General features: G+C 42.3%; 1 protein-coding gene across 1 annotated transcript; it reads left to right on the top strand.

Annotated features, from left to right (window-relative positions):
- The first annotated feature begins 8,341 nt into the window (after positions 1–8,341).
- On the top strand, positions 8,342–9,113 carry LOC123042682 (barwin). Its single transcript, XM_044465082.1, has one exon. It carries the CDS (start codon positions 8,431–8,433, stop codon positions 8,929–8,931), a length of 501 nt encoding a protein of 166 aa, XP_044321017.1. The 5' UTR covers positions 8,342–8,430; the 3' UTR covers positions 8,932–9,113.
- The last annotated feature ends 5,621 nt before the right edge of the window (positions 9,114–14,734 follow it).

Below are 14,734 nucleotides of genomic sequence, written 5' to 3'. Positions count from 1 at the left end.
AAATTGATCATAGCATCCAATTCACTTCCTATGATAGTTTTTATTATACCCAACTTGGATGCCCATCATTCTAGGACCAATTTTATAACCATAGAAAATACCATGCTGTTCTAAAAGACTCTCAAAATAATATAAGTGAAGCATGAGAGTTCAATAATTTCTACAAAATAAAACCACCACCGTGCTCTAAAAAGATATAAGTGAAGCACTAGAGTAAAATTGTCTAGCTCAAAAGATATAAGTGAAGCACATAGCGTATTCTAATAAATTGTGATTCATGGGTGTCTCTCCCAAATGGTGTATACAGGAAGGATGACTGTGGTAAACTAAAAAGCAAAGACTCATATCATAGAATACACTCCAAGCAAAACACATATCATGTGGTGAATAAAAATATAGCTCCAAGTAAAGTTACCGATAGACGAAGACGAAAGACGAGATGCCTTCCGGGGCATCCCCAAGCTTAGGCTTTTGGTTCTCCTTGAATTTACCTTGGGGTGCCTTGGGAATCCCCAAGCTTAGGCTCTTGCCACTCCTTATTCCATAGTCCATCGAATCTTTACCCAAAACTTGAAAACTTCACAACACAAAACTTAACAGAAAACTCATAAGCTCCATTAGTATAAGAAAATAAATCACCACTTAGGTACTGTTAAGAACTCATTCTAAATTCATATTAGTGTAATATCTGCTTTATTCCAACTTCTCTATGGTTCATACCCTCCGATACTACTCATAGATTCATCAAAATAAGCAAACAACACATAGAAAACAGAATCTGTCAAAAATAGAACAGTCTGTAGTAATCTATATCAGTCGAATACTTCTGTAACTCCAAAAATTCTACCAAATTAGGAAAACCTGAGCAATTTGTGTACCAATCCAGAGCAAAAATAATCAGATCAAAATAACTTTCCTGTGAATTATCAAAACTAATTTACTTGGCGCAAAAGTTTCTGATTTTCAGCAGGATCAACACAACTATCACCATAAGCTATCCTAAAGGTCTTACTTGGCACTTTATTGAAACAAAAGCTATAAAACATGATTACTACAGTAGCATAATCATGTGAACACACAAAAACAGTAAAGGTAAATATTGGGTTGTCTCCCAACAAGCGCTGTTCTTTAATGCCTTTCTAGGTAGGCATGATGATGACAATGATGCTCACATAAAAGATAAGAATTGAAACATAACGGGAGCATCATGAAGCATATTACTAACACATTTAAGTCTAACCCACTTCCTATGCATATGGATTTTGTGCGCAAACAACTTATGGGAACAAGAAACAACTAGCATAGGAAGGCAAAACAAGCATAGCTTCAAGATTTTCAACACATAGAGAGGAAAGTTGATATTATTCCTACAAACATATGTTCCTCCCACATAATAATTTTCAGTAGCATCATGAATGAATTCAAAAATACAACCAGCACATAAAGCATTTTTTTCATGATCTACTTGCATAGAAATTTTACTACTCTCCACATAAGCAAAATTCTTCTTATTCGGAATAGTGGGAGTATCATAAGAGACTCGAATACTATAAATTGTTTCCACATTAAAAGAGTAATGTTCAGAAAAAGGGTAATAATAATCATGACAAGATTTATAAATATAATCATCACTACTTTTTATAGCATAAATGTCATCACAATAATCATCATAAATAGGAGGCATGCTATCATCATAATAAATTTGCTCATCAAAACTTGGGAGGCTAAAAATATCATCTTCAATAAACATAGCATCCCCAAGTTTGGGACAAACATTAATTGCAGTAAATATATTCTCAAATGTGTCATCCTCATCAAACATAGCTTCCCCAAGCTTGTGCCTTTTCATATCATAAGCATAATCACTCTCATCATTAATAGTATGAATAGCACCAATAGTATAGCAATTATTATCATCACAATGAGTAATAGGAGCAACATCAATTGGGAGGGATACCTTTCTACCATTGCTTCTCCGTCTTTTCTTTTTCTTCTTCACATCATGTGTGGGTTTAACCCTCTTTTTTGAGCTCCTTATTAATGAGATTGGTTGAATAGAAAGCTCCTCCTTGTTACCAGATTCATCATAAAAAAATAATAGGAGGATATTGAGAAGTCTCTTCCCTTTCATTAATATTCTCTTCATCTTCTATTGGTTTTCTTGATTTTATGTAATTGGCAATATAAGGATTTTCAATGCAATTCACCGCACAATACATATAAATTTCCTATAGATCAATATCAAGAAATTTCTCAAGGTTATATTCTGGAATATCCTTAGTTAAACGTTTCATTTATTCATAACCCAAAAGCAAACTAAGTTCGTTATGATGCACAAGGGAAATCAAGTCATCACAACTTTTGGACACGATTCGAGCATGAAACAATTTGCATTGGAGATTTAAATGACCACGTTCATTGCAAAGTTCACAAGTATGGCTAAGAAATTTTAAATTTTCAGCACAAACATCTAGCCTCTCTTGCAACCATTTATTTTCTAAATACTTATGCCTCTTGCAGAATCTATCTTCCCTATTTGGTGCGTAGTTGCAAACTCTATGCACTCCACAAAAGTTGACATGCTTATAAGAGACATTTTCATCATGACTAGTGCAATCATCATTAGTACCATGGATATTCAAAGAGTTCATACTAACAACATTGCAATCATGCTCCTCATTCAAAGATTTAGTGCCAAACATTTTATAGACTTCTTCTTCTAGCACTTGAGCACAATTTTCCTTTCCATCATTCTCACAAAAGATATTAAAAAGATGAAGCATATGAGGCAAACTTAATTACATTTTGTTGTAGTTTTTCTTATAGAATAAACTAGTGATAAAACAAGAAACGAAAAGATTCGATTGCAAGATCTAAAGATATACCTTCAAGCACTCACCTCCCCGGCAACGGCGTCAGAAATGGGCTTGATGTCTACTACGCAACCTTCTTCTTGTAGACATTGTTGGGCCTCCAAGTGCAGAGGTTTGTAGGACAGTAGCAAATTTCCCTCAAGTGGATGACCTAAGGTTTATCAATCCATGGGAGGCATAGGATGAAGATGGTCTCTCTCAAGCAACCCTGCAACCAAATAACAAAGAGTCTCTTGTGTTCCCAACACACCCAATACAATGGTAAATTGTATAGGTGCACTAGTTCGGCGAACAGATGGTGATACAAGTGCAATAAGGATGGTAGATATAGGTTTTTGTAATCTGAAAATATAAAAACAGCAAGGTGACTAATAATAAAAGTGAGCGTAAACGGTATTGCAATGCTAGGAAACAAGGCCTAAGGTTCATACTTTCACTAGTGCAAGTTCTCTCAACAATAATAACATAATTGGATCATATAACTATCCCTCAACATGCAACAAAGAGTCACTCCAAAGTAACTAATAGCGGAGAACGAACGAAGAGATTATGGTAGGGTACGAAACCACCTCAAAGCTATCCTTTCTGATCGATCTATTCAAGAGTCCGTAGTAAAATAAGATGAAGCTATTCCTTCCGTTCGATCTATCATAGAGTTCGTACTAGAATAACACCTTAAGACACAAATCAACAAAACATACCCTAATGTCACCTAGATACTCCAATGTCACCTCAAATATCCGTGGGTATGATTATACGATATGCATCACACAATCTCAGATTCATCTATTCAACCAACACAAAGAACTTCAAAGAGTGCCCCAAAGTTTCTACCGAAGAGTCAAGACGAAAACGTGTGCCAACCCCTATGCATAAGTTCACACGGTCACTGAACCCGCAAGTTGATCACCAAAACATACATCAAGTAGATCACATGAATATCCCATCGTCACCACAGGTAAGCACGGCAAGAGATACATCAAGTGTTCTCAAATCCTTAAAGACTCAATCCGACAAGACAACTTCAAGGGGAAAACTCAATTCATCACAAGAGAGTAGAGGGGGAGAAACATCATAAGATCCAACTATAATGGCAAAGCTCGTGATACATCAAGATCGTACCACCTCAAGAGCACGAGAGAGAGAGAGATCAAACACATACCTACTCGTACATACCCTCAGCCCCGAGGGTGAACTACTCCCTCCTCGTCATGGAGAGCGCCGAGATGATGAAGATGGCCACCGGTGAGGGATCCCTCCTCCGGCAGGGTGCTGGAACAGGGTCCCAACTGGTTTTTGGTGGCTACAGAGGCTTGCGGCGGCGGAACTCCCGATCTATTATGATCCCCGATGTTTTAGGGTATATGGACATATATAAGCAAAAGAAGACGGTAAGGGGAGCCATGAGGGGCCCACGAGGGTGGGGGCGCGTCCAGGGGGTAGGGCGTGCCTCCCTGCCTCGTGGCCACCTCGAAGCTTCCCTGACTTCCACTCCAAGTCTCCTGGATTGCTTCCGTTCCAAAAATAACTCTCCCAAAGGTTTCATTCCGTTTGGACTCCGTTTGATATTCCTTTACTTCAAAACACTAAAATAGGCAAGAAAACAACAATTTGGGTTGGGCCTCCGGTTAATAGGTTAGTCCCGAAAATGATATAAAAGTGTTTAGTAAAGCCCATAAACATCCAAAACAGGTAATATAATAGCATGGAACAATCAAAATTTATAGATACTTTGGAGACGTATCAGGGTGCGTGCGATGATCTCTCTCTCTCTCCCAAGTTTGCCGATTCACTAATCTCATAGCCTAACGTGTCGAGCTCGAAGGAAACGGGACATAGCAGTTTACCCAGGTTCGGGCCACCTTGCGGTGTAAAACCCTACTCCTACTTTGTGGTGGATTTGCCTCGAGGGCTGAGAAGGAACTGGTACAGTGGAGAACAACATCAGGAGGGGTGTTCTTGGGCTCAAGTGAGCTGGCGAGCTGGTGAGGGTGGAATGGATCCGATCCACCTTCTCCCTCTCTTGCCCATGGTGGCTAGGTCCTATTTATAGTGGCCTTGGTCCTCTTCCTAAATGGAGGCGGGAAGGGATCCCACAACGACCAAATTTGAAGGGAGACAACAAGTACCTTATGCTGACTAAAGTGGTCTTCCCGGTAAAAGCCTCTGGTCATGACGCTGCGGTGGGCTCAGCGATGACCTCTGTCCTGCCGTCCTGGCAGTCTTGGTCTTGTTGCATGGGAATGAAAATCTTTGGCTGCTTCCTCGGGACTCCACGCCTGCTGCTTGCCTCCTTTGCACCAAAGAGGAAACTCATAAACTGCGCACGTTGGCACCTGCCTGGCCATGATCATCATGGCTCACGTCACCCGAACCTCACGAGGTGAGCCTTGCATAGAAATCTCCGCTCCTCAGGAGCCAGCCTGAGGAGGCTGATCCCCTTGGAGGTCTTGGTGTTGTCCGCCTCGCGAGGCCTGGCCCCTCGTGAGGGTCTTGAGTGGTTGACGTCAAAACTGGGTCGTACCAGGCCGCCGATGGAGCCACGCCACGGGCCGCAGGTAGGCAAGTCTGGGTACCCCCTATATCCAGAATGCTGACAACCCCGCTGCCATGGGAGGGTAGGACAAAAGATGTCATGCAAGCCCTTTCCCATAAGCACATATGACTATATATGGAATACATGCCTACTTTACATTGATGAACTGGAGCTAGTTCTGTTTCGCCCTAGGTTATAACTGTTGCATGATGAATGCCATCTGACATAATTATCCATCACTAATCCAACGCCTACGGGCTTTTCACATATTGATCTTTGCTAAGTTACTTTCGTCGTGCTGCTGTTACAATCGCTACAAAATTGCTACTGCTACTGTTACTGCCGTTACCGTTATTTCCATACTACTTTGCTACTAAAAACTTTGTTGCAGATATTAAGTCTTACAGGTGTGGTTGAATTGACAACTCAATTGCTAATACTCGCGAATATTATTTAGCTCCCTTTCTGACGAATCAATAAATTTGGGTTGAATACTCTCCCCTCGAAAATTGTTGCGATCCCCTATACGTGTGGGTTATCAATGTTGATTTCTCGCGGTTCAATGTCGTCAAGTGTAGAAGGAAGATGATGTCGATTACCCTAGGATTTGTGTCTAATTTTTTGCTTTTCTATGGATGATCATAGTTGGACAATTTTAACGTGTAGCCTTGGCCTTCTACAAAAACCAAAACGACCATCTCCGATCTCCTTCTAGCCGCTAATCTAGTGCAATTTAACGTAACGGTCGATGATGCCACACAACTATGCGACAACTATCTAGACTAGCTTTACAGAAACTATGCTTATATAAAAGACACTTCCACTGGTTGGGAGAAAGAGCAATTGCACTTTGGACCTAAGGAAACACAACTCAAACACTTCTTACCAAATAAAAGGTGATGCACCTGCATTTGCAAGGGATATGTTGCTAGTTTTGACTAGACATATTTTTGCTCATTTGCATGGTAAACACTTCTTACAGACTAAACAACTGATGCCCCGAATGCTCCACCTACCCGCAAACATGACGACCAACGCACCTTCATCATGGCATAAAGACATCTCTATGCAGAAGCCACCAACAGCGTCACTAATAGATAACAATGAGCTGGATCTGGTCGAACTAGTAATATCTGGTCCCGGTCGACGCTGCAGCAACCAAATGTCAGCAAACAGCTAGCTCGTGGGGACGAATCTCCAGAGAGCCAAAATGGGGGCACCCACCCCGAATAATTGGGATGAGCTGCGGGGCAGGAGCACCGGAGCTTGGCGCCGACGTTGTTGCGTCTTCCACCTGCTGGAGACACAAACAAGGGAACAATTGCACCATCGGCAGTTGTTGCACCGGGCAGGAGGGGGCATGCCTTCCCCACCGCGAGCACCTACCGCTGCCATCAACCGCGTGGGCTTAGCCCAACGACTTCCTCCGATGACAGTGATGAGAGAAGGGAGGCAAGGAACTGGCCTGGCAACTCGATCAAGGGTATGCCTATGTCGCTTAAGAGGCCATGAGGGAAACCAGTCAGGGGGTAATTAAGGGTTTAGATCTTACAATATAAAGTTGAAGACGATTTGTGGCACCCAGGGACGGGAGACGAGTGCATGTAGCCACATGATTGCATCAAGATCCGAAAAGTGGTTTGTGGTTTGAGCTTAATTGTTGCATGCATGCAACTTTTTGGTACAACTTTTGGCATAGGCCACATGCCCCATCCATCCCACCTCCAATGCTTTTCATTTGTACTTGTAAATTTGAATCTATTACATCTTTTGAATCAAAAGTTCAATTTATATTTCGTTTGCATATTCATGTCCCTTGTGTCGAAAGCTTTGAAACAAGCCCCTTTTGAATACGTTTTGATAAATTCTAAAACTTAAGTGAGTTTCAACTACTAAAACTTAATAGAATGAATGATAAATTTAGCAAGTTTCAAAGACTAAAACTGAAACCCTAAGCCCTAAGCCGGAAGTCCTAAACCGTATACCCCTATCAAATGTAACTTGGTGAAACTTATGATGATTCTCTAGTTTTAATATTTGAAACTTAATAAAATAAAATAAAAAGATATATAAATGTATTTAAAATTAATTTTGTTCAAAAGGACTTGTTGCAACGAACACGAATATGCAAACGAAACTTAATTTAGACTTTTGGCTCAGAAGATACAATAGATTTAAATTTTGAGATAAAACGAAAACACATGAGAGGTGGGGTGGGTGACTCATGCAGCTCTGCCAAAAGCTGGCAAGCATGGACCCCAGTACGGCGATTAAGAGCTAATGACATAAACTATCTAGTAAACCAATCTTAAAGCAAATGGGTTGCCGCATGCCTTTCTGCCCTGGTGGATTTTTCGATGTGAAGTGTGGGTATACAAAAAATTGCAGCGGAAGCATCTATATACTATATAATTAATTGTAATCTAATTGTTGTGATTATATGTCGAGTGAAATTATGAAGATGTGAGGTCCGGTTTTGTTTTTGCGTTTTTTCTTTGGACTTGTTCTAGGCAGTTGGTGTTGTCGGTATCTCAATGAATTTGTGAGAACTCTATCTCATAACAATAAATCAAGCTATCTTATCTAAAACTTCAATTATGCGCAAAGATATATCTTCCCTCTAGCTTTCGACCACGTGTTTGCAATTGCAGCCGCATAAATTTGTAGAAAGTGACACGCTGACATGATTACATAGGCATCCATCCACACTTGTAACAATTTTGCTAAATTTTCCAGCTAGGTAGCAGGACACGTGTGCCACAGCCCTTAAAAGCATATCTGCACATGTCCTTATGAGCTGTTCATGCAATTGATTCCTAGTTTGTAGAAAATTCGTGGAGGCTGCGAAGAGAAGAAAAGTCTACCATCACCGTATCATATATTAATTTCCAGCGTTCCATTCCACCTCTATATAATAAATGGTAGTGGCGAAGAGCGACTCCCATTCGAGTGTCAGCACCTGCTAGCTACCACTCCTCACATCCTCTGGTACGATCACCCTCCTCTGCTGCGTTGACGAAGATGGCCGCACGCCTTGCGCTCGTGGCGGCGCTCCTTTGCGCCGGTGCCGCGGCCGCCGCGGCGCAGCAGGCGAGCAACGTCCGGGCGACCTACCACTACTACCGCCCAGCTCAGAACGGCTGGGACCTGGGCGCCCCCACCGTGAGCGCCTACTGCTCCACCTGGGACGCCGGCAAGCCGTTCTCGTGGCGGTCCAAGTACGGCTGGACGGCGTTCTGCGGCCCCGCTGGCCCCCGCGGCCAGGCGTCGTGCGGGCGGTGCATCCGGGTGACCAACACAGGCACGGGGGCGCAGATCACGGCGAGGATCGTGGACCAGTGCGCCAACGGCGGGCTGGACCTCGACTGGGACACCGTGTTCGTCAAGATCGACACCGACGGCATGGGGTACCAGAGGGGCCACCTCATCGTCAACTACCAGTTCGTCGACTGCCGCGACAACCGCATCAACTTCCATGGAAAGAACGAGACGCTCCCAGCCAGCACTCATGTGGTTGAGTAATTAAAAGCCGCTGTACGTAGTAGCACATGCATGATGCTCAGATGCCGCATTGTTGCGCTGTACGCACACATGTATGAATGCATGGCACGGATCAAGTGGAATAAATTTCATGTATGGATCTTATCTTATGGTTGTGAGTTGTAACTGCGGAAAGTGGAATAAATCTCAGAAGTTGGCAGAAATCAGGTGCGTGAAGTAGCAGCTGAAACAATGCTAGTAGAGTTTGGGAGTTGTATTAGCCTCAGGTCAGTCCGGCTGCCGGCTTGCTTGGCAGCGGCGTTCTTCAACGAACACGTCGCGCCCTTTGGAGAGCGTATATATCCCGGCAGGGTTGCTGTCGTACGGATGCCGGTGGTGCCCCGGATCTTAACGGCGTGCAGCAATCTGTGTAACAATGGCGATAGTGACGACGCACCTGATCCCGATGGACGTGGCGTGTTGTTGACTATATTGTTGTTGGACTGCGAGAGAGATGGAGATTATTATTGGAGCTGACTGTGAATGCAACAGGTCGTCCATGAAGAGGCCTTGATGGACTCGAACAGCACCTGAAATGGTTGCCAATAAAAAGGTGATGGTAAAGACTTGGTGATACTCAGTTTTCCCTCCGTCAGATTGGCTCGTGGCTTGCTAGGAAGCCTAACATAAATTCTGGCTCCTCCTTAGTCGACGGGATTGATGAAGCCGTCATAGATTTCTTCATAGTCGACGGAAACGTCTTCTCCCATTCAATGTACATTGTCGCACGACCTAAAGTAAATCCAAAAAAAGTGAGCGCCAATGTCAAGCCTAGGGTTTGAACTCTACTGGACAAGAGATGCCTCTGTCCTCGTAACCATCCAAACAGAGTTATTTACACAAAACCACCACATTATGGGCTAGGGTAACAGATCGATACCATATTTGAGGCAGAGCATACAAAACCACCAACAATGGGTCTAATCTGTAATGCGGAGCACTGACGCTGCGTTTTAGCCCAGAAAACAGTGAATCCGACAGGTGGGTCCCGCCTGTCGGGCTGACATGGCGCGTGTTGACGGACGCCGTTAGATGGCGATAGACGGCCATTTCGGCGCGCACGTTTAAGTGGCCGCACCGGTCGGTGTTTGAACCAGACCAACCTGTTCATCACTCTCGCTCTCCTCTCTCTCGACCCCGACCACCGCCGGCGCCGGCACTATCGACTCGCCGCCTTTCGCCGCTCCGCCACGGTTTCTTGGAGCGAGCCGTCCTCGAGCTCTTCTTCGGACGGCGAAGAAGTCACTAGCCAGGTATGCGTGTTTGCCTCTGGCCTCCCCCACGGATTAGGGTTCATACCGCTAGGGTTAGGGTTCATCATTTGGGGATTTTTTAACTAGGTCACTAATTTGTGCAATTTATGTGCTGGTTAGCTTCCTAGGACAATCTCTTGCTATGGATGGAGTGGCATTGCTCACGAACTGTCGTCTCGTTGTCTGCATCAACAACCTTGATTCAGGCTTGTTGCATTTGAATCTGTGGACACAGGCAGACATTTTCTTGCGTGTGCTGAGGAGAAGGTATGTTGGTTAGTAGAGTACTCTTGGTTAGTACTGTAAGTAGATTAGCTTAGTTAGTTTTTGGTCCATTCACTTGTCAGTAATCTAATTTTGTGTATCAAAGATTTGTTCCTGGATAGTTGTTGCTTCAGTACTCCAATCTTGTGTTGCTTCAGTTGATGTAATAGTTGTTGCCCATAATCTATGCATATAATATATGCATATACAATCTTATAGATGAAAAATATATTATATATGTTGTTATAATTGTTTCTGCCTAGAATTTGTGCATACAATTTTCACAATATATCTATTAATTAATGATGTAATATTTGATGCATAGAATATAATTGAGTGGATAGAACTAAACTATAATTTCATACAGTATTATATAATTTGTGCACATTTCTTACAATTTCTTATTGAGAATATATTTATTTAATTGTAGGCAGAACTAAAGTGCAACTATCTGGAGTGGATAGACCAAGAGTGGTCAGTGGCTATGCAGTTCTCCCTCACTAAATTGTGGAGCGTGTATGACGAAGATATGAAGGACAAGCACACAGAAAATGTTGAGCTTGCTGAAAGAAATTTCAAACTAGTTGGAGAAAAGAGGAAGATGGAGGAAGATCTTAGGTTTTTCAAACTGGACTTTGCTAAAATGGTTGCTGACAAGGAGGATGCTATCACAGAGTTGGGCAATGTTAGGTTGGCTCTAAGTGATCTCAAAGAGGAGATGGAGAAGAAGAAGCTGGCAGACCATGGTTGTACCAATCTTCATCAGGTACTTAGGGCAAAGGCAGAGAAAGAGAGGGACAAGCTAGTTGTAGAGAGAGACCAAGTTGTGACAGAGAGGGACCAACTGAAACAAGAGAGGAAAAAACTGGAGTACATCATTGCAGATCTGCTCAAACAGAAACATGGGTACAAGGACAAGATCAAGAAGTTGAAGGAGATATGTGATGATTTTTAACTATGTATTGTGGTGTGGTTTAGGGTAGCACTGCAGTTGATATGAATGTGCTCTTATGCACTTAATAAGCTGTAATGCTTTATGTATTTTTATGTCCAATACTTGTGTTGTGTACTCTGAAGACTTGTGTTGTTTACTCCCAAGAACTAATGTCCAACTTATTACCATTGCATCTTTGGATCAATGCCCTACTTATTAATGTATTTTGTTTGTATCAACTCAAATGTTTGTGGTTGTTTTTCCATAATATTTGCAAAGAACATATATTCTAAAGTGATATGTTACCATTTACTTTGCACAGAAAATATATTCTAAAGAGAATCATAATGTTTGTGGTTGTTTTGGCATGATCTGTTTTGCACAGAAAATATATTCTAAAGTGATTTGTTACCATTTACTTTGCACAGAAAATATATTCTAAAGAGAACCATAATGTTTGTGGTTTTTTTGGCATGATCTGTTTTGCACAGAAAATATTTAGCACACATCATATATTGCACACATCACAGAAAATATTTTGCACACAGAGAAAATATTTTGCACACATCACAGAAAATATTTTGCACACAGAGAAAATATATTCTAAAGAGAACATTTACTTTGCACAGAACAACTCCACAGAACATATATTTGCAGAGAATTTTAACAGCAGGAGATAAACAAGGATAACTTCATAGTGCCATACATAGGTTCATAATGCCATACATAGGTTTAACAAACAAAGGTTCTGAGTGCCATAGTGCCATAGTGCCATAATGACATACATAGGTTCATAATGTCATAATTAAAGTGATGTACTGCCTAATTTAGCACACATGCACTTGCATACAGACTTCAAATTTGAGCATTTAGTAGTTGCCACTGGCATAGAAGTACCCCTCCATCCTCTTGCTCATGTACTTTGTCCTCTTTGGCCTACTGCCTGCAGGCTGGCTAGTAGAAGCTTCTGCAGAACTTCTTGGAGGCTTGAACCTTTTTGCCACCCCCCACCAGCAGTAGTGGAAGATCTTGCACCTCTCCCAGCAGTAGGAGAAGAAGTAGCACCCCTTCCAGGAGTAGAAGCAGACCTTGCTCCTCTTCCAGCAGCAACAGATGAAGTAGCACCCCTTCCAGCAGCAATAGATGAGGCTCCTCCCCTTCCAGCAACAGGAGCCGAGGCTGCTCCCCTTCCAGCAGCACCCCTTCTAGCAGTAGTCTTTGCACCTCTTGCAGCAGCAGGAGAGGAGTTTGTAGTAGATGATGATGGTGCACACCTAGCACTTCCAGTAGCTGATGAAGCTGCACCCTGGTGCCATTCAGGTACAGTCCTGTTTTCCTGTAATTAAAAAATTAAACAAATTTATAATAATCAGTCAATAGAAATGAACACTCAAGTAATTTCAAAATGAAAATACCATGTGCTTGTTCCTCCTGATTTGCAAATCAGGCCTTAATGGCTTAGGACAACTTGTGTACTTGTGTTCTTGCAGCTTGCAGTTCCCACATGTTATAGTAGCCATCCTAGAAGTCTGTTTTGCTTGAGGTGGCTCAAACTTCCCTTTTTTCCTTTTCTCTTCTGCTGGCCCCTTCTTGTCATCTTTGAACTATGGTGGTTCAATGTCAGGTGTTGGAGTTTTCACCCAGCTATCTGGACCAGGAACAGGGTAAATTACTGGCTTATATGCCTCCAAGTACATAGATTTCTTGAAGAACACATTGATATGATCCTCTGGTAGCTGTTTAGACCTATAGATGGTAGAACAAGCATGGTTGCAAGGAACTCCAGTGATGTCCCATTTCTTGCACCCACATATCTGTGTGTTTGTGTCAACACCATAGGTCTTGTCTCCACTAGTGACATGGAAAAGTCCTTGGCCAGCTATCAGTGCTTTGCAATCCCTTGCATACTTCTTGTTCATCTCCAACTTCTCTACATAGGTTGGTGCAATCTCCCATCTAGCACATTTTCCACCCTCTCTCTTCTGGTGGAACCTCACTAGGAACTTGTCCTTGATCCCATTGATCATTGTGACAATTGGCTTGTTCCTTACATCTAGAATGTACTTATTAAAAACTTCACTTAAGTTATTCACCACCAAATCAGTTTTGCAATTAGTGTCCATTGCATGCCTAGACCAAGCTTTAGCAGGAATTCTTGACATCCACTCCCAAGCAGCAGTGCACTCAGCCTTCATGCTTTCCATGGCCAAATTAAAGTCATGTTCAGTGTAAGCATAGGCAGCTGCATCCATGCATCTCTTCAAATCCTCTCCTCCAAATCCTGCTCTCTAGAAGTTTGCATAGATGTGCCTCAAACAGTACCTATGATGGCAGTTTGGGAAATACTGCTGTCACTACATTAAGTAGACCCTGCATGAAAGTGAATTGAAATAATTTTAAATGATTGTAAATGATTAAAAATGATTTTAAATGAGTTTATATGATTTTATATGATTTTATATGATTTCAAATGATTTTATATGAGTTTATATGATTTAAAATGATTTATATCACTAAACATGATGGGTTCACTTTGATGATCAACTAGTCTTGATTGGTCACCCTAGGCTATCTATACCTAAGTGTCGACAAGAAGGGTTACGACTCGACGCCTACCAACTAGTCATGATGGCATCACTTTGATGATGGATATGTTCTTTGATACCACATGGGTCACCCTAGGCTATCTATGCCTAAGTGTCGACAAGAAGTGTTACGACTCGACAACTACCAACTAGTCATGATGGCATCACTTTGATGATGGATATGTTCTTTGATACCACATCAGTACTAGGAAAAGGGCTATAGATAAAATGGACACTAATGGCGCACCAGACATGTGGTGCGCCACTACTATATACTAATGGCGCACCGTGTGTTGGTGCGCCATTAGTGTCCAAATACTAATGGCGCACCACATCCACGGTGCGCCATTAGTAACAATATTTTTTTTGAAACTAGCAATGGCGCACCAGGGGATAGAGCGCCATTACTAGTTAAACTAGTAATGGCGCACCACATCCACGATGCGCCATTAGTTAAAAAATTCAAAATTTTTTCATTTTTTTTTCAAAACTAGTAATGGCGCACTAGGGGATAGTGCGCCATTACTAGTTAAACTAGTAATGGCGCACCACATCCACGGTGCGCCACTACTAATTTTTTTCAAAAAAAATTCAAGTTTTTTTATTTTTTTTCAAAACCAGTAATGGCGCACCGTGGGAGTGGTGCGCCATTACTAGTTGAACTAGTAATGGCGCACCTCTCCCATGGTGCGCCATTACTAACTTGGCCCAAAAATTCCCTCGAATGCACCCCCCCCCCCGACCGCCTT

This window comes from Triticum aestivum, chromosome 2B (genome assembly GCF_018294505.1).
Source record: "Triticum aestivum cultivar Chinese Spring chromosome 2B, IWGSC CS RefSeq v2.1, whole genome shotgun sequence".
Classification (NCBI taxonomy): Eukaryota; Viridiplantae; Streptophyta; class Magnoliopsida; order Poales; family Poaceae; genus Triticum; species Triticum aestivum.
This window is presented reverse-complemented; position numbering and strand designations above follow the sequence as displayed.